The sequence below is a fragment of the Periophthalmus magnuspinnatus genome, chromosome 24 (assembly GCF_009829125.3).
Source record: "Periophthalmus magnuspinnatus isolate fPerMag1 chromosome 24, fPerMag1.2.pri, whole genome shotgun sequence".
NCBI classification, from domain to species: Eukaryota; Metazoa; Chordata; class Actinopteri; order Gobiiformes; family Gobiidae; genus Periophthalmus; species Periophthalmus magnuspinnatus.
This window is the reverse complement of record NC_047149.1, coordinates 27,610,335-27,637,302: the sequence shown is the minus strand read 5'-3', so window position 1 is coordinate 27,637,302 and position 26,968 is coordinate 27,610,335. Positions and strand designations below refer to the sequence as shown.

General features: G+C 45.4%; 2 protein-coding genes across 5 annotated transcripts in view; one reads left to right on the top strand and one right to left on the bottom strand.

Annotated features, from left to right (window-relative positions):
• Nucleotides 1–26,968, top strand: part of LOC117392378 (protein LEG1 homolog) — a 68,855-nt gene that overhangs the window by 7,442 nt on the left and 34,445 nt on the right. For 2 of the 3 annotated variants that reach the window (XM_055232069.1, XM_055232070.1), the window contains exons 7-8: nt 480–576; nt 992–1,166. In XM_055232069.1, coding sequence (XP_055088044.1) covers nt 480–576; nt 992–1,149 — 255 coding nt within the window. In that variant the 3' untranslated portion in view covers nt 1,150–1,166. Of the gene's footprint in view, nt 1–479; nt 577–991; nt 3,651–26,968 lie in introns of those variants that run through there. The other variant, XM_033990431.2, reaches the window with a different exon arrangement.
• On the bottom strand, nt 5,932–26,201 carry dpf3 (double PHD fingers 3). 2 transcript variants are annotated; one of them, XM_033990430.2, is made up of 12 exons: nt 26,107–26,201; nt 19,154–19,314; nt 17,571–17,678; nt 14,455–14,585; nt 13,629–13,724; nt 12,267–12,339; nt 11,302–11,343; nt 8,906–9,043; nt 8,250–8,378; nt 7,812–7,924; nt 7,199–7,280; nt 5,932–6,084 (listed from the first exon to the last, which is right to left on the bottom strand). In XM_033990430.2, the coding sequence occupies exons 1-12, from the start codon at nt 26,136–26,138 to the stop codon at nt 6,017–6,019; spliced, it is 1,173 nt and encodes a 390-aa protein (XP_033846321.1). In that variant the 5' UTR covers nt 26,139–26,201; the 3' UTR covers nt 5,932–6,016. The 2 variants fall into 2 exon arrangements, with proteins under 2 accessions (XP_033846321.1, XP_055088042.1); XM_055232067.1 differs by lacking the exon at nt 11,302–11,343.

Below are 26,968 nucleotides of genomic sequence, written 5' to 3'. Positions count from 1 at the left end.
AAACTCTAAGAACGGTCTTGTTAAAATGACTTCAGTTCTGAATATGAACCTTGATTTAAGTTTTTTTTTTTTTTTCTCTGTAAAATAAATTTTCCTCTGATTGTGGTTAGAATTTTTCCAGGATTGTTGCGTCACAGGTAGAAAAATAATGTATTTACCCAAGAGTCAGTTTAAAGTGACACTGACAGTGACATCGTTTTGAACAAAATCACATTTCTCAGACGAGTTTTTAAATCTGTGATGTTCTTCGGTCCTTTCTGATTTTTGTCCTGTATTTGGAACATGCTTGTCCCTGATTGGCTAATTCACCTGTCAATCACGCCCCTCTGAACTCTGGGAGATTGAGCGGTGACCGGACTCACATCTTCATGACGTTTTGTTCTGTGCGTTCTGTGTTTAAAGGATGTCCGTTCGCTCTGGTTTTGGCGCTCGGCCTTTAGCTCCGCCCACTCCATAATGACACATTCTCTCTCGTTCAGGAAGACGACAGCCCTCCAAACATCCCCGACCTGAGCGCCGAGGAGAACCACTCCCTCTACATCTTCTCCTGGATGCAGAGCGTCGACAACTTTCTGGGTCAGTCTGTGTTTGTGCAGCACATTTAGACACTCTGTTCCACCTTGTGATGTCATCATGTGGTGATACAGGAAGTGCTCCACTGTGTTTTTAAACTCCACCTTCACTAGAATCATCTGGATCATTTCAGTCCTGGAGTTGTCTCTTATCTCGACTGAACTAAAGGTAAAAGGAGGAGTTAACATGAAAACTACCACTTGATGACATCACAAGGTGGAACGTCGCATTTTGATCTTTGTAGATGTAACAGACGAATAATAAAGTGACTCAAACATGTGAATGAAACAAAACACAACTCCAGGTCTGTTTTTGAGGAGAACATTAGAACACGGTTTAAACCTCACGAGTCAGGTCTGTGTGACGGTGGAAACGCGTCACGTCGCTAACGTCCTGTACTTTGTGCCGCGTCCTGCAGGGGGCACTCTGGCGAGCATGTGGCGCAGGGCCATGTGCTCAGTGACGACTCGAGAAAACGGACGAGAGATGCTCAAACAGCTGCTCTTCAACCCCGAGTACGCCACCTCCAGCTTCCTCTCCATCGTCACCTCCATGTCCACGAGCTGTGGCTCCTAAGACCGGGACTGGACCGGGTCTAGACCGGGACTAGACCGGGACTAGACCGGGACTAGACCGGGACTAGACCGGGACTAGACATGGACTAGACCGGGACTAGACATGGACTAGACCGGGACTAGACATGGACTAGACCGGGACTAGACATGGACTAGACCGGGACTAGACCGGGACTAGACATGGACTAGACCGGGACTAGACCGGGCCTAGACCAGGACTAGACATGGACTAGACCGGGACTGGACCGGGTCTAGACCAGGACAAGACTGGGACTAGACCTGGACTAGACCGGGACTAGACCGGGACTAGACCGGGACTAGACCGGGACTAGACCAGGACTAAACATGGACTAGACCAGGACTAAACATGGACTAGACCGGGACTAGACCGGGACTAGACATGGACTAGACCGGGACTAGACCGGGACTAGACATGGACTAGACTGGGACTAGACCGGGACTAGACATGGACTAGACCGGGACTAGACCAGGACTCGACCGGGACTAGACCGGGACTAGACCGGGACTAGACATGGACTAGACCGGGACTAGACCGGGACTAGACATGGACTAGACCGGGACTAGACATGGACTAGACCGGGACTGGACCGGGTCTAGACCGGGACTAGACCGGGACTAGACCGGGACTAGACCGGGACTAGACCGGGACTAGACATGGACTAGACCGGGACTAGACATGGACTAGACCGGGACTAGACATGGACTAGACCGGGACTAGACATGGACTAGACCGGGACTAGACCGGGACTAGACATGGACTAGACCGGGACTAGACCGGGCCTAGACCAGGACTAGACATGGACTAGACCGGGACTGGACCGGGTCTAGACCAGGACAAGACTGGGACTAGACCTGGACTAGACCGGGACTAGACCGGGACTAGACCGGGACTAGACCGGGACTAGACCAGGACTAAACATGGACTAGACCAGGACTAAACATGGACTAGACCGGGACTAGACCGGGACTAGACATGGACTAGACCGGGACTAGACCGGGACTAGACATGGACTAGACTGGGACTAGACCGGGACTAGACATGGACTAGACCGGGACTAGACCAGGACTCGACCGGGACTAGACCGGGACTAGACCGGGACTAGACATGGACTAGACCGGGACTAGACCGGGACTAGACCGGGACTAGACCAGGACTAGACCGGGACTAGACCGGGACTAGACCGGGACTCGACCGGGACTAGACCGGGACTAAACCGGGACTAGACCGGGACTAAACCGGGACTAGACCGGGACTAGACCAGGACTAAACCAGGACTAAAGTTCTTTTTCTATAATATTTTCTTTTATAAACTTCAAACTCTTTGGAAATATTCAAATGATTTTCAGTCGTGTTTGTGATACAGACTCTTTACTCCCTCTAGTGGTCATGTGTGGAACGGCCTCTTTAATAAACACATTTTTTTATTTTAGTTTAAATAAATTCAAACGCTGTGATTTAAAGGTGCACTGTGGAACTTTGATGTTTTAATCTGGCAAAAAAAAAAACGTGAAAAACAACTTAAAATGACAAAAATATTTATATGAACACGAGCAGATCAGGCGCACTCAGAAAAGTTACACACTGCACCTTTAAAATGTTTAAGAACAAGAAAAACAACTTTTATGGAAAAAGTTTATTTTAACACAAAACTTGCAACAACACAAAACATCGGTAAAGGATTTACAAAGGGAAGACAGGCCCCGCCCCCTCACGATCTACAGGCCCCGCCCCCTCTGCGTCACTCTGGAGTCTTCAGGCCCCGCCCCCCAGGCCCCGCCCTCAGCTTCACTCTGGATTCTACTCTAAAACCGATTGTCTGGAAAAATATCAAACGCACAAAACAAGATGGAATCCTCCCGTTTCCATGACAACAAAACATTACACTGATAAAATACTGGAACTTTTTTTTTCTTTTACCGAACACTGTACACTGTAGAAAAGGAAGACGTGAAGACGACGCTTCAGACTGAAACTGAAACGGAAACATGGTCTGGTTCAAACAGATTCACTGAGTCAAACTTAAACTCTGATATTAAAGGGGCACTGTGTAACTTTTAAGTTGTCTGAATTCTTCTTTAGTTTAGTGGTGACGCCCCCTGGAGGCGTGGAGTGTTAAAGCTGAAGAACTACAGGTTAAAGCTACAGTATGGAACATTCTGCAGTTGGCACGTCACAGAAACTCCACTGAAACACAAAGTTAAAGCCATACTTCGGAACATTCTCCGTACTGTGGAATGTTACAGCCAAGAGAATGTTTCCATGGAAACAAGCAGGTGGCCCTCCTCTAGGCCAAAGAAGAGTCAGGTCTGTGGAGAGGCGAGCTCGCTTACAGTGTTTTTCAATGCAATAAAAACTGAAAAAAAGATTTTATTTGAGTCTGTTTTTTAAAATGTTCCATACTGTATCTTTAAGGATGTATTTAGTGTTTAAACTAAGTTTAGTTTAAACTTTGAAAACCCTGTAATAATAAACACATGTCAGTGTCAGACGTGTCGATTCCTTTTGTACAGTGCACTGGACCTCAACTTTTACATTAAACTCGACACAGTTACACAATTTAAAAACATACAAAAGTGAAGTTAAAATGACCATGCAAAGAAACGCAAGTGTCCCACAGTCTGACGTGAACCATCGCTACGGCAACGTGGGATTTAAGACGAGAAAAGTCCCACAGTCTGAGCACGAGAACCGTGGCGTCGCTACGGTAACGTGAAATTCTCCAGATCTGAAAGAAACACGGCGGAGAAGTTTAAACGAGTCAGGAACGCTCCAGAACTGGTCCTGGTCCTCTGAGGTCCTGTGAGGCCCTGGTCTTATGAGGCCCTCTGAGGCCCTCTGAGGCCCTCTGAGGTCCTCTGAGGTCCTCTGAGGTCCTCTGAGGTCCTCTGAGGTCCTCTGAGGTCCTCTGAGGTCCTGATCCTGGTCATGTGTTGTTCTGGAGTTCTTTCAGTTTGACTTTTGTCTGTTTTTTTAAACATAAATTATTATAAACGACTTCAGTCGAACAGAGACATCGAGTCCAGTGACTTTAAAAACACAGAGGACGACTTCCTGAAGTGCCACCTAATGACATCACAAGGTGGAATAACGTGATACAGAAGGTTTAAATATACGAACACGACCAGCCAAAGGTTTGGACACACGGCTGTAAAAATAAACAGAATGAGACGATGTGTTTGACCTCATCAGGACCTTTGACCTTTGAACCATCGTAAAAGACAAAGTCAAATCTGTCACTGGACAAATCTCTTCTTCAGTTCTGGTCTGAAGGAGGCGCTAACGACACAGATTCTGTTTGTAAACAAACCACATTGAGCTTTAATGGGCCTCATTGTTGTTTACAGCAGACTGTGTCCTGAGCTGCTCTCTCGTCTCTTTTACGATGGATCAGACGACTGACGGACACAGACACAGGACCTTTGACCTTTGAGGACATGAAAAACAGTGCTGTTCTTTGGCGGCCGTCGGCTGAGGTGAGGTAGAACCAAAAACATGAAAACATAAGAATGATGAAGTTTAGCCTGACCAGCCGAGCTCCCTGTGACGAGTGAACGGACCAATCAGAGCAGCCGGAGGACGTCATCATAAACACAGTTTAATCACATGGTGTTTAGTCTGATCCTTAAAGCTGCCCTCTGTAACCTTTCAATGGAGGGCACGTCTCCATGGAGACGAGAAGGTGGCAGAGGCTAAAAGTGAAAGAGGGTTTGGCTGGGCAGGCTAATGTGTGTGTGTGTGTGTGTGTGTGTGTGTGAGTGTGTGGGGGGGTGGGTGTGTGAGGACATGTGGGGGGTGTGTGTGTGTGTGTGAGTTGTGTGTGTGGTCTGATAGAGGTAGAAGATGGACCCTGAGCCTGTTCCTGACCTGTGTGTGTGTCCTGTGTGTGTGTGACCTGTGTGTCCTGTGTGTGTGTGATCTGTGTGTCTTGTGTGTGTGTCCTGTGTGTGTGTGACCTGTGTGTTTGACCTGTGTGTGTGTGTTTGACCTGTGTGTGTGTGTGTTTGACCTGTGTGTGTGTGTGTGTGATCTGTGTGTGTGTGTGTTTGACCTACAGAAGTTCAAACGGCTTCAGTTCAGAATCAAATGTTTTTTTAAGTTGTGTTTGAGTTTGTGGAGTTTAATTTTGTCATTTCAAGACGCTCCCTCTGCCTCGTCGCGACGGGGCATCAGGACCAAACATTGACATGGACACTGGCTGAGGTCATGAAAAGTCCTGAATAAAAAAGTTTCATTTTAAATCCTGACTCTGGATGTTGTTGTTTTAGTTTCACGTCGTCAAACGCCTCAGAAATGAATCTATTGCAAAACACTTCACATTCTGCCCTGAAGCCACGTTCTGTCCTGTAGATCTGCCCCTGTGCCCTCTGCTGCCCCCTGCTGCCCCCTGTGTCCCCTGTTGCCCCCTGTGTCCCCTGCTGCCCCCTGCTGCCCTCTGCTGCCCCCTGCTGCCCCCTGCTGGACTCGTGTGGGTGAGTGCTGATAATGCCACGTTCAACTGTTACAAACACGTTACAGTAGAAATATACAAATGTTCTAAATGTTTCAGATGTTTCAGGTGTTTCAGATGTTTCAGATGTTTCAGGTGTTTCAGATGTTTCAGGTGTTTCAGATGTTTCAGGTGTTTCAGGTGTTTCAGATGTTTCAGGTGTTTCAGATGTTTCAGGTGTTTCTGGTGTTTCAGATGTTTCAGGTGTTTCAGATGTTTCAGGTGTGTCAGATGTTTCAGGTGTTTCAGATGTTTCAGGTGTGTCAGATGTTTCAGGTGTTTCAGATGTTTCAGGTGTTTCAGATGTTTCAGGTGTTTCAGGTGTTTCAGATGTTTCACATGTTTCAGATGTTTCAGATGTTATGCTTCTCCAAACGCAGAGGCTTTGTCTTTTAACAGGTCCAGACACAGGTGACAGCTCCAGCTTCCTGAAAACAAACACATCACATTTAAATCAGACGGTGTAAAGTGACTGAGTGTGACGTCACCACGGCGACGGCTCCAGATGAAGCTCGTCGAGGCTGAAGCGGGTATAGTGTGAATCTGAAGCAGAGTTACATATTTAGAACTCCGAGTATCATAGCAACTAAAGAGCCAATCCAGAGTGCAGCTGTTGAAGGTAACGCCCCCTTCCCTTAGCAACGCTGTCAATCAAACCTGTCGCTAACGCTAACGCTAACAGGAGGCGCCTGATTCGTCTGTTTTTAATGTGAAATAAAAACCCCAGGATCATGTAGAGGATTAATACTATTTATACTTCACCCTCCGGAATTACCACTCAGTGACATCACAAGGTGGAACAGACTGAATACTGAGGCTCACACAAACACATGAAGTGTGTGTGGTGAAGTGTGTGGTGAAGTGTGTGGTATAGTGTGTGAGGTGAAGTGTGTGGTGAAGTGTGTGTGGTGAAGTGTGTGGTGAAGTGTGTGGTGAAGTGTGTGGTGAAGTGTGTGTGGTGAAGTGTGTGGTGAAGTGTGTGGTGAAGTGTGTGGTGAAGTGTGTGGTGAAGTGTGTGGTATAGTGTGTGAGGTGAAGTGTGTGTGGTGAAGTGTGTGGTGAAGTGTGTGTGGTGAAGTGTGTGGTGAAGTGTGTGGTGAAGTGTGTGGTGAAGTGTGTGGTATAGTGTGTGAGGTGAAGTGTGTGGTGAAGTGTGTGGTGAAGTGTGTGTGGTGAAGTGTGTGGTGAAGTGTGTGGTGAAGTGTGTGGTGAAGTGTGTGTGGTGAAGTGTGTGGTGAAGTGTGTGTGGTGAAGTGTGTGTGGTGAAGTGTGTGTGGTGAAGTGTGTGGTGAAGTGTGTGGTGAAGTGTGTGGTGAAGTGTGTGTGGTGAAGTGTGTGGTGAAGTGTGTGTGGTGAAGTGTGTGGTGAAGTGTGTGGTGAAGTGTGTGGTGAAGTGTGTGTGGTGAAGTGTGTGGTGAAGTGTGTGGTGAAGTGTGTGTGGTGAAGTGTGTGGTGAAGTGTGTGGTGAAGTGTGTGGTGAAGTGTGTGTGGTGAAGTGTGTGGTGAAGTGTGTGGTGAAGTGTGTGGTGAAGTGTGTGGTACCTTCAGGAGGTTGTGTCATCGGGGGCTTGAGGCAGTACATGTGGTATCCTCTGTCACAGTCGTCACAAAACAGCAGCTGGTCCTGAAAGCGAGAGGGGCGGAGTCACGTCAGACACGTTTAAACACAGACGTGATCCTAAAGAGGGGCGGAGTCACGTCAGACACGTTTAAACACAGACGTGATCTTAAAGAGGGGCGGAGTCACGTTAGACTCGTTTAAACACAGACGTGATGTGTAAATACAAACATAAAAACATGAAAATCAGGTCCTGCAGCTTTAACATGTCACAAAAAAACTGTTTTATTTAAGGAAACGACAAGAAAATGTCCACAGACAGAAAAGGTTTCCTTAAATATGTCGTGTAGAAAAACGACAGAGATGGACAGAGATGGACAGAGATGGACAGATGGACATAGATGGACAGATGGACAGAGAGATGGACAGATGGACAGAGATGGACAGATGGACAGATGGACAGAGAGATGGACAGATGGACATAGATGGACAGATGGACAGATGGACAGAGATGGACAGATGGACAGATGGACAGAGAGATGGACAGAGTTGGACAGAGATGGACAGAGATGGACAGATGGACAGATAAACACTCACGTCGTTCTCGGACGTCCCGCACAGGGAGCAGGACTTGCACTCGATGCACTGCCACTGGTACGTCCTCACGGCCTGCATCATGTTCTCTGTGAACTGCAGACACGACGGGTGTCCTGCAGGGGGCAGTCACACACATCAGGGACACGACTCTGTGTTTATGTTTATTTTATGTTTATTTTATGTTTATTTTATGTCGGACTAAGAACTGAGGAATCGAGGAGGAGCAGGTTTATATTTATGTAAATATAGATGGACATGTTATGTTGCTTTGCCTAGAATGTTCCACAGTATGACTTTAATTGATCTGTCTTTACTAATGTATTACAATTTTTTATGTCCTGTATTGGGTTTAAGATTAGTGGTCAGGGGTCAGGGGTGAGGGGTCAGGGGTGAGGGGTCAGGGGTCAGGGGTCAGGGTCCTGTCTGTGTCACACTGACCGGAGCGTCCACAGTCGGAGCAGGACACCAGCTCCTCGGCTTGTCCGGTTTTCCTGTTGGAGTCCTGGTCGCCCAAACAGAAGTCGCAGTAGTCGTTTGGAATGATGGAGCCGTCTGGACCTTTCTGAGCTGCAGAAAAATAAAACTGAGTCAGGTCTGGAACCAGAAACCCTCTGGTGTGTAGAGGTTTTATACTGAAAGTTGTGGCCCAAACGTCCACAACTGATGAAGAGGAACTCAAATCAGACAAAACAAAACATATGGACTTTAATTAAACACGTGCGAACGTCCCGTCGTGTGAACGTCCCGTGTTAAAGTGTTTGTGGGTTTGAAAAAGACCGGAGTCTGTGAGGGAGAGTTACACCTTTTCTTCTGGCTTTCCCTGTTGTCCTGTTTTTTGTGTCTCTTAGATCTACTGAAGACTCATTTTGGACGTCCACAGCAGAGAGGAGGAGAGGACTTTCTCCAGTTTGTTCTTTCTTCTTCTCGTGTGAACCTGATGTTTGGATCCACAGATTTAAAATGTGCAGTAAACGGCTCCAGATCCTGAGTTTTGATTTTAGAAAGTGGTGATGTCATCAGTGATGAATGTGATTGGCCTGTGGAACGAGGCGATGTCGTCCGACACACAGCAGAATGTTCTGGGTCGTACTCACGTTTGTGTGTGTCTGGAGGAGGTGGAGGAGACGGAGCGATCTCGGGCTCTTTCTCTTCCTCGCCCTCCTCTTCGGCGAGGTGAGTGTGTGTGTAGTGGTAACTCAGGCCTGGGCGATTCTTGTAACGTTTCCCACAAACTAAACATCACACAAAAACACAAAAAACACATTTAAAAGTCATTTAGGCCACAGCAGCTTCTGTTTGTGTAACGTCTGTGTGTAGTGTGTGTGTTTGTGTAGTGTGTGTGTTTGTGTAGTGTGTGTGTTTGTGTAGTGTGTGTGTGTTTGTGTAGTGTGTGTATTGTGTTTGTGTAGTGTGTGTGTGTTTGTGTAGTGTGTTTGTGTAGTGTGTGTGTGTTTGTGTAGTGTGTGTGTGTGTGTTTGTGTAGTGTGTGTGTGTGTGTTTGTGTAGTGTGTGTGTGTTTGTGTAGTGTGTGTGTTTGTGTAGTGTGTTTGTGTAGTGTGTGCGTGTGTTTGTGTAGTGTGTTTGTGTAGTGTGTGTGTGTGTGTGTTTGTGTGTTTGTGTAGTGTGTGTGTTTGTGTAGTGTGTGTGTGTTTGTGTAGTGTGTGTGTGTGTTTGTGTGTGTGTGTGTTTGTGTGTTTGTGTAGTGTGTGTGTGTTTGTGTAGTGTGTGTGTGTGTTTGTGTGTGTGTGTGTTTGTGTGTTTGTGTAGTGTGTGTGTGTTTGTGTGTTTGTGTAGTGTGTGTGTGTTTGTGTAGTGATTAGTCGTGAACATAAAATACGACACATGAAACATGAGTTAAAATCATGAGATAATTTAAAAAAAATTTATTTATTTATTTTATTTTTTCAAAGTCCTCGTTTGCCTGAAGTGGCCGTTGTGTAAAGATTTAGATCAGATGAACGTCGTTTAAGAACATTTACATTTACATTTAGTGATTTATCTTTAGTTTAATTAAATGATTCACACAAACTGACCCCTGACCTCTGACCCCAGTGAGCTCCATGTTCTAATGTCCTCACAAACAGACCTGGAGTTGTGTTTTGTTTCATTCACACATGTTTGAGTCACACTTTATTATTAGTCTGTTTCATCTACAAAGCTCAAAACGCTCTGTTCCACCTTGTGATGTCATCAAGTGGTAGTTTTCATGTTAACTCCTCCTTTTACCTTTAGTTCAGTCGAGATAAGAGACAACTCCAGGACTGAAATGATCCACATGATTCTATAAATGAAGGTGTGTGGAGTTTAAAAACACAGTGGAGCACTTCCTGTATCACCACATGATGACATCACAAGGTAGAACAGAGAGTTTTCAGTTTGAGAGAAGAATCTGCAGAGTTTGTGTTAAACATGTGAGAATGAAACAAAACACACTCCAGGTCTGTGTGTGATCACATCAGAGTCGTGTGGGGCCTTTAAATGATTAAATCATATTTTTGTTTTCTTCTTCTGGCAGATTCGTTCGGATCATTTGACTTAAATTGTTTTGGATCCGTGTTTTGGGCAGAAGTGTTGAGCTGTTTTTGAAATCTGTCCGTCCACTTTCATCTGGAACAAAACCACGTCTTTGTTCCAGAGTTTCTCCTTCAGTGAACGTCTAAAATGTCTGCCGGAGCTGCAGAGGAACATGCTAAAGGCTAACGGCTAAAGGCTAACAGCTAAAGGCTAACGGCTAAAGGCTAACGGCTAAAGGATAACAGCTAAAGGCTAAAGGCTAACGGCTAAAGGATAAAGGCTAAAGGCGACACATGCCCTGCTCTGAGTGGCATTAGCTTTAGCGTGTTAGCGTTAGTGACATGCAGAGCTTTACTGCAAAACATGATCCCAACATGAGTTAAAATATTTAAAGCTGCACTGTGTAGCTTTTAAGAGCCTCCGCCTGCTCGTTTCCATGGAGATGTCAATGCTTTGCCTGGAATATACCGCAGTGCTGCTTTATCGGTCTTGTATTCACTTACAGGTTTTTTTTTTTATTGTTAAAAACACCTGGAGAAACTCGCTTTCTCCATAGATCTGACTGGTGACCTGGCCTGGTAGCTTCACCTATTTGTCTCCATGGAGATGTTAATCCTTTTCCTGGAATGTTCCACAGTACAGCATTAAACTTGTCTTCTTGCATTTATTTAATTATGTTTTTTATTGCTCGAAAATATCTTGAAAAACCTGTGACTTGGTTCCGTTACCTGTTTGTCTCCACGTTTAATGCTGTACTGTGGAATATTCCAGACAAAGCAAGACAACGGCCGACCCTCTATAGAAAAGTTACATAGTGCAGCTTTACCTCATGCGCAGACGTGACATTTTGCAGCGTTGGGTCGAGTTTAAGGGGTTTGTCTGCTAGCATCGCAGCGCTAAGGAGTGTTAGCATTAGCATTAGCCATTCTCACACGGAGCATTGTGGGAAAACAAGATGGCAGACAGATTCAGATACCTTCTTCAGCCCTTTTTGAGTTATGCTTTTGTTTGTATCTATCTGGAACAGAGAAGACACAAAAGCAAAAATAAAAACGACAAAAAACGAAATTACAGAACAAGACAAAACATAAAAAGATGAGCTACGTTTATCAGGGTCAAAGTTTAAACCGGCATGCTCTAAAAACACAACGAGACACAGAGGCAGAGGACGAGACGGACGCGACACAAACGCTCTCAGGGTTTGGGGAAAAGGGAAAGAGGGATTTATTTAGGTTAAACATTTTTGGCACAAATAAAATAAAACATAAAACATAAAACCAACACGATGGGTTTCACTCGTCACTGCAAAAACGAGACGCAAAAACGGAAAAAAAAACGAGTTTGGTTCAGAAACGTGTGGGTCCAGCTCAGATGAATGAATGTTTCTTGTTTTTGGTCCAACCGATTTTGTGGGCTGCCGTGTCTTGGTAATTTGACAGATTCGTAAGCCAGATGCCCTTCCTTCCTGTTACTGTCAAACTGTCAAACTCAAGGCCTGTGGGCCAAATGTGGCCCTCTACATCATTTTATGTGGCCCTTGAGTTATGATGGTCTTAAAATGTCATTTTATCAGGAGATGCAGTTACACAGACATATTTGTACATCCAGGCAAATACATGAGCGATATGTGTAACTTTAATAAGTAGTAAATACAGAAATAGTTAATTAACAAATAAAAAAGTAGTTAGATTTATTTTACATCTGGACATTTGAGGTCAGCCCTTTTTCTGATGTGGCCCTCGGTGAAAATGTGTTTGACGCCTCTGGACTAGAACAATGAGAGAAGTGTCTTGCTCAAGGGTCGTCAAAATGATTAAAAATCATTTACTAATCGATACTAAAACTAGAATCAAAACTAAACCAGGTCCCCTCGTTTTTGCAGTGCATTGTGGGTAACACTGAGCCCCCCTGGAGGACGGCGGGGGGACTGCGCTCTCTTACTGTCACAGACGTAAGGCTTGTCCTGGTCGTCGTTGTTCACAGGCTCCGCCCTCCTCCGACTCGACCCTCGGTTCTGACACAAACACGACAAAAATCATTCACTTTATTTATGAACAAAGACAAACTTAAAGATGCACTGTGGGACTTTTCAGGTGGGTGACTGTCTCCATGGAGATGAGTTTCTGCTTCCTGTTTTTTTGCAACATTTTGAGAATTTTTTCCACATTTGTTCTCCATGGCAACGGTCCTGTTCATCATTCTGAAACCCACAAATGTTCCACAGTAGGGCATTAAACTGATCTATCTGCACGGCCTAGTTACAGGTCAGATCTGTGGAGAGGCGACCCTGCTCAAAGTAAGAATACTTAATAATAATTTAATAAATGCAAAATAAATATGTTTAATGCCATACGGTGGAACATTTCAGATCAAGCAATATCTCCATGGAGACGAGCAGGCAGTGAACCCTCCACCAGAAAAGTTACGCAGTGCACCTTTAAATACAAAGCACCTGAGCTCTAGTATCTGCTGGCGCCCCCTGGAGGCAAAAATGAGGCTAAAAACCATCGGACAAAACTGTGTTTATTTAAACATGTATTTATGAATGTATTTATTAAACATATTTATTAAATGTATTTATTAAATGTATTTATTAAACATATTTATTAAACATATTTATTAAACATATTTATTAAATGTATTTATTAAACATATTTATTAAATGTATTATTAAATATATTATTAAACATATTTATTAAATGTATTTATTAAATGTATTTATTAAATGTATTGATTAAACATATTTATTAAATGTATTTATTAAATGTATTTATTAAATGTATTTATAAATGTACATAAACACTTTAATAATATGGAGATAAACATTTAAACTCAACCTGCTCCTGATTGAATGTTTTAAATGGACCAGGTCTGTGTCTGTTCCGTGTTTGTTCTGTGTGTTCCGTGTTTGTTCTGTGTTTGTTCCTGTGTGTGTTCCGTGTTTGTTCCATGTCTGTTCCGTGTTTGTTCCGTGTCTGTTCCGTGTTTGTTCCTGTGTTTGTTCCATGTCTGTTCCGTGTTTGTTCCATGTCTGTTCCGTGTTTGTTCCGTGTCTGTTCCGTGTTTGTTCTGTGTTTGTTCCATGTTTGTTCCATGTCTGTTCCGTGTTTGTTCCATGTCTGTTCCGTGTTTGTTCCATGTCTGTTCCGTGTTTGTTCCGTGTCTGTTCCGTGTTTGTTCCGTGTTTTTACAGGGCTCATGAGTCTTTTCTCTCTGTGGCCTGTTCCTTATGAAATAAAGTCAAATAAAATAATAGAGACATAAATATATAAATCTTGTTGGTTCCTGTTCCGTGGGACTCACTTTTCCTCTGTTCCGGTTCTTCCTCTTCGGAGTGTCCAGCTCAAAATCCTCGTCGTCCTGAAACGCGTCGCCATTTTCCTCGGCTTCTAAAACTCTCTGAAACAGAACGACACAAACACGACGTCGGACTGATCTGTCTGTCCCCCTGTCCCCCTGTGTCCCACTGTCCCACTGTGTCCCACTGTGTCCCACTGTCCCCCTGTGTCCCACTGTCCCACTGTGTCCCACTGTGTCCCACTGTCCCACTGTGTCCCACTGTGTCCCACTATCCCCATGTGTCCCCCTGTGTCTCACTGTCCCCCTGTGTCACACTGTCCCCCTGTGTCCCACTGTCCCACTGTCCCCCTGTCCCTCTGTCCTGGGTTTATCACTGCTCTGTGATTTAAAGACACAGGAGCCTCAGTCTGAGCTCGTCCTGGTGAAGAGTCTGATTTTACACAAAAAGGTGAAAGTGACTCACTGAAAAACTGTTGGCTAATGCTAATGCTAATGCTAATGCTAATGCTAATGCTAATGCTAATGCTAGTGACAATACAATGTGAGGCACTTTTTTTTAACAGCATAAGCAGCATAGACAGAGAAGTGCCTAAAGTTAGCATCACACCTTCAGGGAATATTGATAACAACTGCAGTATCCACACTGTACCTGTCTCTCCTCTCCTCACCCGTCTCTCTCCTCACCCGTCTCGCTCTCCTCACCCGTCTCTCTCCTCACCCGTCTCTCTCCTCACCCGTCTCTCTCCTCACCCGTCTCTCTCTCCTCACCCGTCTCTCTCCTCACCCGTCTCTCTCCTCACCCGTCTCTCTCCTCACCCGTCTCTCTCACCTGTATCTCCAGCAGCGTCTCCTCGTCTTTGCTCAGACTCTTCTTCTCCAGGAGACTGTCTCCTCTGAGCAGAGCCTCCAGAGCCGTGGCCTCCCCCGGAGGAGCCTCACGTTTAGGAGCCAACTCTGCCTCTGGAAGGAGAGAAGGAGGAGGAGAGGAGGAGGAGGAGAGGAGGAGGAGGAGAGGAGGAGGAGGAGAGGAGGAGGAGAGGGGAGGAGGAGAGGAGGAGAGGAGGAGGAGGAGAGGGGAGGAGGAGAGGAGGAGAGGAGGAAGAGGAGGAGGAGGAGGAGGAGGGAGAGAGGTGAATAAACCAGGACCAGACCAAACTCGTGTCCAGACCCTGAGACACTTGAGGCAGAGACGCTCCTCCCCCTGCAGAGGGCGCCACCTGAACGTGAGACACATGTTTAATGCCACAGTGCGGTACATGTTTAATGCCACAGTGCGGTACATGTTTAATGCCACAGTGCGGTACATGTTTAATGCCACAGTGCGGTACATGTTTAATGCCACAGTGTGGTACATTGGAGTTTTGCGTAGGTCGTGTTGGCTCAGGGTCTGATGGGAAAACTGTCTCTCCTCATTACTGGTCTATTTTTGAACGAATGTGGGCGAAAAGAAGAAAAAGAAGAAAAAATAAAGAAGAAAAAATAAGAGTAAAATAGTGAGTTTCTAAAAGGAGGAGGTGAGACAGGCCCAGTGCCTGATGGTCTCTGTGTTTGATGTTGGACACTCGGGTGGAGCGAGGGGCGGAGCAGAGCACCACCTGGTGGTGAGTTGGATCCGGAGATTCTGGAAAAACGTCCGACGCCTCAGGACGAGGAAGCGGCTTCACCAGCACAGGAGCAGAACAGAGGAGCTGCTGAACTCGACTGTGGAGGTGGAAAGACTTTGAGGATCTCCTCAAACTTCAGAGGAGGAGCAGAGTTTGAGGACTCAGAGGTGGGCCCTTTAAACAGTGTAATATGGGCCCTTTAAACAGTGTAATATGGGCCCTTTAAACAGTGTAATATGGGCCCTTTAAACAGTGTAATATGGGCCCTTTAAACAGTGTAATATGGGCCCTTTAAACAGTGTAATATGGGCCTTTAAACAGTGTAATCTGGGCCTTTAAACAGTGTAATATGGGCCCTTTAAACAGTGTAATATGGGCCTTTAAACAGTGTAATATGGGCCTTTAAACAGTGTAATATGGGCCTTTAAACAGTGTAATATGGGCCTTTAAACTGTGTAAAATGGGCCTTTAAACAGTGTAAAATGGGCCTTTAAACTGTGTAAAATGGGCCTTTAACGTGACTTCTTTAAACGCTCCAGAGCTAAACTGAGGCACTGCTCTGTGTGTGACTCAGGAAACATTAAACAAACATCAGACGTGTGTTTAAACACAGAGCGTCACATTCCTCTGTCTGTGATACAGATCTGAGCTCACGGCCCACTGCACAAACACGACTGAGCCGACCAGTGTCCCACACTCACATTCTACTTCAGTACTCACAACAGACTCGATACTCGATACTGATCCCAATACTACGACGACAAAAACACACAACTAGAACATGATTAAGGATCTGAACAGGACAGTTTGAACAGGGAGGAGTTAAAAAACTGTTTAAATATTAAACGTTGGCAGAAAGTGACGTTTATCCTGAAGGAAATAAAATCATGAAAATCTATGAAAAACAGAACAGATAAAAAAAAACAAGAGTGAATGAAACAAAACACAGCTCCAGGAGTTTTTGAGGAGGGAACAACAGCAGAACATGAGTAAAACGTCAAAAGAGTCTGAGCCCCACATGTTTATGTACATGTGTACATGTATATATATACATATATGTATATAAATACATATATGTATATATATACATATATGTATATATATACATATATGTATATATATACATATATGTATATATATACATATATGTATATATATACATATTTGTACATATTTATCCCCGTGTTTATCCCTTTGGTCCAGGTCACATTTGCAGCTGTGACGTTTGAGTTTGTTCGGCTCATATTTGTCGCTGGTCTGGGGCAGTTTGGAGTTTGGAGTTTTGTGTTACATCTGTGAGAGTTTGACGTGGAAACAATGGAGACGCTGGCCCCAAACAAAGAGCTGCCTTTAGTTCAGGCTGATCAGGTTCCTCAGGCATTCCACCGACAGAAACACTGCCCCAAACAATCAAGCACCAGACACACGGAGTACTACAGTCTGTGAGGAGGTCACATGACACTGAGGAGGTCACATGACACTGAGGAGGTCACATGACACACTGAGGAGGTCATATGACACACCGAGGAGGTCACATGACACTGAGGAGGTCACATGACACTGAGGAGGTCACATGACACACTGAGGAGGTCACATGACACTGAGGAGGTCACATGACACACTGAGGAGGTCATATGACACACCGAGGAGGTCACATGACACACCGAGGAGGTCACATGACACACTGAGGAGGTCACATGACACTAAAGAGTCACAAGCAAATGGCACCAAGAGGAAACAAGGAAAACAGCCACGGCCGAAAACTTCAGACGAGTGAGACGAGTCCTGAGGAGTCAGATCAATGGAACAAGACCAGGCAACAAACAGCTACGCCCTGGAAGTATCAGAGACCAGCAGGAATCATCAGCCAAAGGAGGAGATACAGACCACAGACGCTAAGACCCCAAAGCTCCTGACCTGCATCGAGGGTCCATCCCAAATCCAGCACCGTGAGACTGTACGAGCCGTAAGGAAGGAGGACGAGAACGAGTGAGGGTGAGAGCCACAGTCCAGGATGAAACATCCAAGATCCATGAGAACATCAAGAACAAGGCCCCAACAGACGACGAGCTCAGTGTCTCAGACAGTGGAGCGCAGAGGAGGAGGAGAAGGAGGAACCATCATGGAAGGACAAGCCCCTGCACGGGACGTACCACCAGAACAGAACTGAACTGGACTGAAGACCCCGAGGTCAGAGGTGAAACACCTCCAAAGGTCATGAAGAATGAGCCAAGATCCTGTGGGACTTTAGAGAGAGAACCAACGGGACACTGGAGCAACAGCATCACTCTGCCTCCACCCAAACAGTTTGTGTGTAGTTTGTGTGTAGTTTGGTTGTTACCTAGTCGTAGCTCGCACAGTCGGAGTTGCGGGTCCAGAGGAGGGTGGAGTCTCCTCTTCTTCCTCCAGCAGCGAGCGGGATACGTGTACATTTGTCCCGCCGCCCGACCTGGACACACACAACACACAACACACGACACACGACACATGACACACAACACACGACACATGACACACAACACACAACACATGACACACAACGCATGACACACGACACACGACACATGACACACAACACACAACACATGACACACAACGCATGACACACGACACACGACACATGACACACAACACACAACACATGACACACAACGCATGACACACAACACACAACACATGACACACAACGCATGACACACGACACACAACACATGACACACAACACATGACACATGACACACAACAACAGGGATATTAGCATTTTACAATATGTGAACTACACGCAGACAAGAACCAGGAAGTCCTAGTTTAGTCCCTCTCCTCCTCCTCTTCTCCTCCTCCTCTTCTCCTCCTCCTCTCCTATCGTCCTCCTCTCGTCCTCCTCTCCTCTCCTCCTCCTCCTCTCCTCCTCCTCTCCTCCTCCTCTCTTCTCCTCCTCCTCTCCTCCTCTCTTCTCCTCCTCTCTTCTCCTCCTCCTCTCCTCCTCCTCTCTTCTCCTCCTCCTCTCCTCTCGTCCTCCTCTCGTCCTCCTCTCGTCCTCCTCTCGTCCTCCTCTCTTCTCCTCCTCTCCTCCTCCTCCTCTCCTCCTCTCCTCTCCTCCTCCTCCTCCTCCTCTCTTCTCCTCCTCCTCTCTTCTCCTCCTCCTCTCCTCTCCTCCTCCTCTCGTCCTCCTCTCGTCCTCCTCTCCTCCTCCTCTCTTCTCCTCCTCCTCTCCTCCTCCTCTCGTCCTCCTCTCCTCCTCTCTTCTCCTCCTCTCTTCTCCTCCTCTCTTCTCCTCCTCCTCTCCTCCTCCTCTCTTCTCCTCTCTTCTCCTCCTCCTCTCGTCCTCCTCTCTTCTCCTCCTCCTCTCCTCCTCTCTTCTCCTCCTCCTCTCTTCTCCTCCTCCTCTCCTCTCCTCCTCCTCTCCTCCTCCTCTCGTCGTCCTCCTCCTCTCTCCTCCTCTCCTCCTCTCCTCCTCCTCTCCACATTCACATAAATATCTCAGTGAGTTGTGGACACACCCTGTACTTTGTGGCAGGTCACGTTTTCTGTTTTTATTTTGGGATTGTTCATGTGTTACACACAGAGGGGGCGGGGCTTAAGATGTTTAAAGCCACAGTACGGAACATTATTTATGATTGTTCCAGAGTTATACAAACAGAGACCCTCCTCCCCCAGATTAATTATGTTTCTGTGGATCATTTTGACATAAACATCATTAAAACAAGAAAACAGAATAAACAGAATAATTGTTTTTGGCTTTTTTCTTTTGAGTAAAACAGAAAAAAACACACAACACATGTGGGACTGAAGAGTGAGAGACACACAGGTTGTACACAGAGTACTGCAGGTGTATAATGGTATTTCACACACGTGACGTGTTCTCAGTATAAATATAAACACAGATCTGCTCCGTGTGTGGTTCATACTAAACACACTCTGTACCTGGTCTGCGGTGCTGCTTCTCCATCCAGATGTAGCAGTTGTTTTGAGCGACCCCTGTCTGTGAGTCGAGGAATGGCATGCGCACGCTCCTCTCAGCGCAGAGTCGTGCATTATAACTGCGACAGTGTTCGATGGCCTCTCGGTAAAACTGATCCCCCAGACTGAAAACACAGAGAAAAGAGGTAAAAACACAGAGAAAAGAGGTAAAAACACAGAGAAAAGAGGTAAAAACACAGAGAAAAGAGGTAAAAACACAGAGAAAAGAGGTAAAAACACAGAGAAAAGAGGTAAAAACACAGAAAAAAGAGGTAAAAACACAGAAAAAAGAGGTAAAAACACAGAAAAAAGAGGTAAAAACACAGAAAAGAGGTAAAAACACAGAGAGAAAAAATAAAAACACAGAGAAAAGAGGTAAAAACACAGAGAAAAGAGGTTAAACACAGAGAAAAGAGGTAAAAACACAGAGAAAAGAGGTAAAAACACAGAGAAAACAAATAAAAACACAGAGAAAACAAATAAAAACACAGAAAACAAATAAAAACACAGAGAAAAGAGGTGTGTGTTCGACTCGCGTGTTGGATTTGCGCGCCAGACTCGTGTTAGACTTGTGTTGGACTGGCGTGTTGGACTGGCGTGTTGGACTGGCGTGTTGGACTGGCGTGTTGGACTGGCGTGTTGGACTGGCGTGTTGGACTGGCGTGTTGGACTGGCGTGTTGGACGCGTCGGGCTCACACGTGTCCTGTTCCTCACATTAACCTGATCCTCTCTGTTTTTTTGTGAATGGGAGAAACACATGTTCATGTTCTGCTGGTTTGACACATCGACACCTCTACAGGTCAGATCTGTGGAGACGAGGGAACATGCAAACTCCACTCAGAGAGATCAGGAGTCTAACCCACAACCTCCTGGTGAGAGGGAGGACACAGGATAACCACTCTGCCATGATTGTGAATAGATTTGTGATTTATGTTTTAAGATTAACGTCACATTTAAAAGACGAAAAAAACTGAAGTGCGCCCATGATCACTTCCTGTTTGGAACACGCCGCGGCGGCTAGCAGGTTAGCTACGCCCATTTACATATACAGTATGCTAGCAGGTTAGCTCTGTGCGTGTATATAAACATCTACAGTGGGAGCGCCCCCTGTGGGGCAGTGGATCATGACGTTTACGTCAAGAGATTCAAACCTCTAACCATGGGCTCAGTGGACTCTACCAGCTGAGCCGCCGTGGCTCGTCCCTTGTGCGTGTTTCTGGGCCGGTGCCGCTCGTCCGGGTCCAAACACTGAAGCTTTGTGAGTTTCAGATGAACCCGGTGCTTCTGTCACATTCTTCACATTTTTGAGCATTTCCGCAGAAACAAACTGAACAAAAACCTGAACAAAAACCTCTCGATTTATTCAGTTTATTCTGAGCAGGTGACGTCAGGACGGACGAGTCTGGCGCGATTCAGAGTCACGATACCGACACGATACTTGATACACGATACTCGATGTGTGATATGCAATAACTCGATATCGATACCATGATGATACTAAAAACACTCTTTAGACACGGTGCTGTTCCATAGAGGTCCCTGTGTGTGTGTGTGTGTGTGTGTGTGTGTGTGTGTGTGGGGGTGTGTGTGTGTGTGTGTGTATGTATATGTGTGTGTTTATGTGTCTGAGTGTTTCTCTGTGTGTGTGAGTTTTTGTTCAATAATCAGGAAGTGCGCTGTTAGCATGCTCTGGTGTGAGTTGTGCTTATAAACTCATGGTGGTGAGTCATGAGGATGTTCTGTTTAAACTGTTTTAAGTCGAGTGAATCCCGTTTGTTTTGGGTGGAGACTCGTGTCACAGAAACACGACAACCACACGCTCAGATCACGTCTGCGGAGGTCAGGGCGGTCAGAAGAATCGAGAATCAGACACTAATCGATACTAAAACAAATATCGAAACCAGATACTCGCAGGTATCGATACTAAAAAAGTCTAATAGTAGAAAACAAAGTACAACGTTTAAAGCACAGTGTCTAAAGAGGGTTTGTATCACCGTGGTATTGGGATTGGTATCGAGTATCGGCTCTGTTCCTTAGTATCTAAATAGAGTTTGAAATTTTTGTATTGTGACAGAAGTTCAAAGTTCACATTTTAACACAAAAGACGGAAATCTGAATTAACAAAAAACACAGAAATCATGATCTGACACACAGGGAGGGCATCTGACACACACAGGGAGGGCATCTGACACACAGGGAGGGCATCTGACACACACAGTCTGTTGTTCTCAGATTAAACCTTTGTGATTTCTCATTGTGTTTTTGTTTTGTTTTGTTGAATATTCATGAGTTTAATCTGTGTCAGGGGGCGGGGCTTTGAGAGGAGCTGTCAATCATCCACTGTGTCAGGGGGCGGGGCTTTGAGGGGAGCTGTCAATCATCCACTGTGTCAGGGGGCGGGGCTTTGAGAGGAGCTGTCAATCATCCACTGTGTCAGGGGGCGGGGCTTTGAGAGGAGCTGTCAATCATCCACTGTGTCAGGGGGCGGGGCTTTGAGAGGAGCTGTCAATCATCCACTGTGTCAGGGGGCGGGGCTTTGAGGAGCTTGTTTCAGTTTCGTTGTTTTATTTTCAGTTTCTCGTTTGTGGAAACAGAATTTTAAATGTTCTTAGCCTCATAACGAGAAGGTCCCCAGTTCAAACCCTCGTCACGAAGAAAACGGTCAAATAAAAGAGAAAATATAAAACATGAACCTGCACCCGACACGACGGGTCAAAGGAGAGAGAGTGACCCACAGACACGACGGGTCAAAGGAGAGAGTGACCCACAGACACGACGGGTCAAAGGAGAGAGTGACCCGCAGACACGACGGGTCAAAGGAGAGAGTGACCCACAGACACGACGGGTCAAAGGAGAGAGTGACCCACAGACACGACGGGTCAAAGGAGAGAGAGTGACCCACAGACACGACGGGTCAAAGGAGAGAGAGTGACCCACAGACACGACGGGTCAAAGGAGAGAGTGACCCACAGACACGACGGGTCAAAGGAGAGAGAGTGACCCACAGACACGACGGGTCAAAGGAGAGAGAGTGACCCACAGACACGACGGGTCAAAGGAGAGAGTGACCCACAGACACTGGAGACGGGTCAAAGGAGAGAGAGTGACCCACAGACACGACGGGTCAAAGGAGAGAGAGTGACCCACAGACACGACGGGTCAAAGGAGAGAGTGACCCACAGACACGACGGGTCAAAGGAGAGAGTGACCCACAGACACGACGGGTCAAAGGAGAGAGTGACCCACAGACACGACGGGTCAAAGGAGAGAGTGACCCACAGACACTGGAGACGGGACACTCGTTTTCTGGCTTAAACTGGCCTCTACCTCCTCCTCTCCTCTCCTCCTCTTCTCTCTCCTCCTCTCCTCTCTTCCTCCTCTCCTTCTCTCTCTCCTCCTCTCCTCCTCCTCTTCTCTCCTCCTTTCCTCACTCCTCCTCCTCTTCTCTCCTCCTCCTCTCCTCTCTTCCTCCTCTCCTTCTCTCTCTCCTCTTCTCCTTCTCTCTCTCCTCCTCCTCTTCTCCTCCTCTTCTTTCTTTACACTGATCATTTTTGTCTTTCAGAACAAAACCACATGGACCAAACATGATCCAGATCAGACGAATAACTCCTGAAACACCAACCCCCCTCCACCTCCTCCTCCACCTCCTCTACTCCTCCACCTCTTCTACTCCTCCACCTCCACCTCCTCCTCCACCTCCCCCACCTCCTCTACTCCTCCACCTCCTCTACTCCTCCACCTCTTCTACTCCTCCACCTCCTCTACTCCTCCACCTCTTCTACTCTTCCACCTCCTCTACTCCTCCACCTCTTCTACTCCTCCACCTCCTCTACTCCTCCACCTCCTCTACTCCTCCACCTCCTCTACTCCTCCACCTCTTCTACTCCTCCACCTCTTCTACTCCTCCACCTCCTCTACTCTTCCACCTCCTCTACTCCTCCACCTCTTCTACTCCTCCACCTCCTCTACTCCTCCTCTACTCCTCCACCTCCTCTTGCACCTCCTCCTCCACCTCCTCTACTCCTCCTCTTCCATCTCTCTCTTTCTCCACCCTTCCTCCTTTTCTTCTCCTTCATCCTGCTCTCTCACTCTATTCTCTCTCCTCCCCTTCTCCTTCCATCTTTCTCATGCTTGTTTTCTCTCCTCCCTCCTCTCTTCTCTTTTGCCTCTTCCATCCCCTCTTCTCCTCTTCTCACTCTCCTCTGCCACTTTCCCCATTCTCTCTCCCCCTCTTCTCTTACTTGCTCCTCCTTCCTCCATTCCCTCCTCTCCCCCTCCACTCCTCCTCTCCCTCCTCTGTCTCCTGCTCTCCCTACACTCCCACTCCCTTCTCTCCTCCTCTCTCTTCTGCCCCTCTTTCACTGCCTCTCTCTATTTCTCTCTCTCTCCATCCCTCCTTCCACAGACAAAGACATACCTCCAGTTGTACTGATGTTGTTCTGTGCAGTGCTCCTCCTTTTTTACCCTCTCTCCTCCTCCCTCTATCTCTCTATCTTTGATTCTCCTTTCCCTCCTCTCTCCTCTTCTCTCTCTCCTACACCTCCTTCCCTGTCTATCCCTCCCTCCATCCCTCTTCCTTTCTTTCCCTTGTATCCTCCCCCTCTCTTTTCTCACTCTCCACTATTCCTTCCCTCTCCCTCCATCCTCTTTCCTTTATCTCTTCTCCTCCCTCTATTCTCGTCCTCCCTCTCTCACTCCTCCCTCTGTTCTTTCTCTCTCTCTTAAATTGGGGGAGGGGCAGAACAGATGTATCCGACAAACAAAAAAATACATTTAGATACAGCCCTCCCCCCCTCCACCTTCTCCTCCTCCCCCCTCCCCTTCCTCTTCCTCCCCCTCCTCCCTCCCTCTCTCTCTCCCTCTCTTTTCTTCTGACCTACATTTCAAACACATCTTTAGTTTTACTCAAATATGAGCCTCAGCCAAAAGAAACATTTAAACAACAACACAGCTCAAATTATTATTATTATTATTATTATTATTATTATTATTATTATTAATAATAATAATAATAATAATAATAATAATAATAATAATAATAATAATAATAATAATAATAATAACACATCATATACACGGGGCAGATGTCGTTCCTCCATCTCACCCCTCTCCCTCTGGACCCAGGAGGATTCTGGGACAATCTGATCTTATGGAAATGCAGCACAAACAGAGCAGAGGCCTGAGCGTCAAACACACAACAACAACAACAACAACAACAACAACAACAACAACAACAACAACAACAACAACAACAACAACAACAACAACAACAACAACAACAACACTGGACTTTATGTTTATAGAAAATCCACCAAAGACAAAACAGTCGAGATCTGGGACAGAGACATGATGATGATGACGATTACGATGAAGACAATGATGATGTTGATGATGATGACGATGATGAACTCAGGAGGTTTTATCTTTGTTTAAATATGTTCAGTTCAGACCCTCACAGACAGAGCAGCTCCTTCTGCACCATTTTCATTTTTCTTATTATAAATTAAACACTTGATTCAAATGTGAATCTTCAAAATCTAAATAATAAATATTTCCACATGTCGTCCAGCTCCTGTCAGATCCACCTGGTTTAGTCTAGAAAAGTCCTGATGTCGTTTAGTCCTGGTTTAATCCTGGTTTAGTCCCAGTTTTACTCTAGTGTCTGTGAACAACACGGTTTATGTAAAACTAAAGGTTTAAAGCTCCTGTGTCACAAACTGACTCCTGCAGCTTTAATCCATGTTCTAACGCTGTCAGCACATCAAAAACAGACCTGGAGTTGTGTTTTGTTTCATTCACATGTTTGAGTCACACTTTATTATCAGTCTGTAACATCTACAAAGGTCAAAACGCTGTTCCACCTTGTGATGTCATCAAGTGGGAGTTTTCAAGTGAACTCCTCCTTTTACCTTTAGTTCAGTCGAGATAAGAGACAACTCCAGGACTGAAATGATCCAAATGATTCCAGTGAAGGTGGAGTTTAAAAACACAGTGGAGCACTTCCTGTATCACCACATGATGACATCACAAGGTGGAACAGAATGGGGTTTTTTTTTCAGTTTGAGAGAAGAACTCAGCCTAAATCTGCAGGTTTGTGTGATAAACATGTGAGAATGAAACAAAACACAACTTCAGGTCTGTGTGTGACGAGGAAACATTAAAACACAGATCAGAGCGGTGCATTATGGGACTTTAACATTTCAAATGTCGCCTCAATGTTGTAACTGATGATTATTATATTAAATGATACAAGAACAGAGCGTGTTTCAGATAAAGAGACATTTATGCTGTTTTTTCTTTACTCTTTGTGTGTTTAAATCAAACCAGCTCCGCTCTCTTCACCTCTGCAGGTTTTTCTTCTCTCTAAAACCTCATAATAAGACGTAACTGTGCGCCATTGTTTATCCATCTGACAGAAGCGACACGAGAAACAGCGACGAGGATCAGTCAGAGCGCTTTGTGTGGCTCTTTTACGCGTTGTGTGGCTGTTTTACGCGTTGTGTGTCTGTTTTTACGCTTTGTGTGTGTCTGTTTTTACGCTTTGTGTGTCTGTTTTTACGCGCATAAACCCGCTCCAAACGCATTATCCGGCTTCACGGTGTAAACTTAAGACCAGCTTTGCAAAAACACAACTTTGGTGAGCGTAAACCCGCGCGTAACCGTGCACATTTGGGCAGATTTGGAGAAGTGTGCGCAAAAAGCAGAATCCGTGGTGCCAAACGTGCGCTCCACAAACAGCAAACAACAAGGCAACATGACGCTCAGTGATGTGATTATGTTTATCAAAGCGTTTTACCAATCCTCCCATCAGAAAAGCCTCATAAAAGCATCATAAAAGCATCATAAAAGCATCTCTACTGCAGCGGAGGTGCAGCATCCACATCGCGTAAAAGATGAGACATAAAGATGCACTTACGTTTTCAGAGGATTATGAATGACAGTCGCCATTTTCCTGCTGGACTGTAACGTAATATTCCAACAAATCTGTGTGTGTGTAGTTTGGGACCCTAATGAAAAAAACACAGCAGCCAATGCGCGTGTGTCCAGTGTGTGGCCCCTCCAATGCAACAGCAGGGCCCAGAGAGAGGGCGTGGTCTGTGGCCCCTCCAATGCAACGGCAGGACCCAGAGAGAGGGCGTGGTCTGTGGAGCTGTCACACCAATGCACCAATCAGAGGAAGAGGGCGGGGCATCTGAAGCTGTCAAACTAATCAATCATGAATAATCTGATAAAAGAACGCTACTGCATCCCATTATATATGAATGCATTGATTTAATCTAAAACAAAATGTGTTCTTGGTTTCATTAGACTTACGTTTTGTTTTTTTTATTTATTAGACTCATCAGCACGGCTTGAAAACGGTTTTCTCACTGTCCATGACGTGTATAAAGAAATAATAACCGTGGCTTTGCTCTTTATTTATTTATTTGTTATTCATAGGTCGTAATAAAGCATGGATATATACAAATAATAATAATAATAATAATAATTATATATATATATATATATATATATATATATATATATATATATATATATATATATATATATATATATATATATATATATATATATATATATATATATATATATATATATATATATATATTAGTGGAGTCAAAGCTGTTTAAAAATGTCCAATAACGCGCTGCTGCGTCACGTCAGTGGGAGGGACAAAATGGCGGTTATAAATAAATAATAATTGTGATTTTACTCTTTATTTATTATTCATCGGTCTTATTAAAGCATATATCTATACAAATAATAAAAAATTATAA

What these genes read in the sequence shown, in the direction of transcription:
- dpf3 (XM_033990430.2), bottom strand. Translation starts at nt 26,138, where the DNA reads ATGGCGACTGTCATTCATAATCCTCTGAAAAC. An exon ending in TCCTCCAGACACACACAAAC is followed by an intron (nt 8,379 to 8,905) that starts GTGAGTACGACC and finishes ATTTTTCTGCAG; the next exon opens with CTCAGAAAGGTCCAGACGGC. An exon ending in GCGGGACGTCCGAGAACGAC is followed by an intron (nt 7,281 to 7,811) that starts GTGAGTGTTTAT and finishes TCTCGCTTTCAG; the next exon opens with GACCAGCTGCTGTTTTGTGA.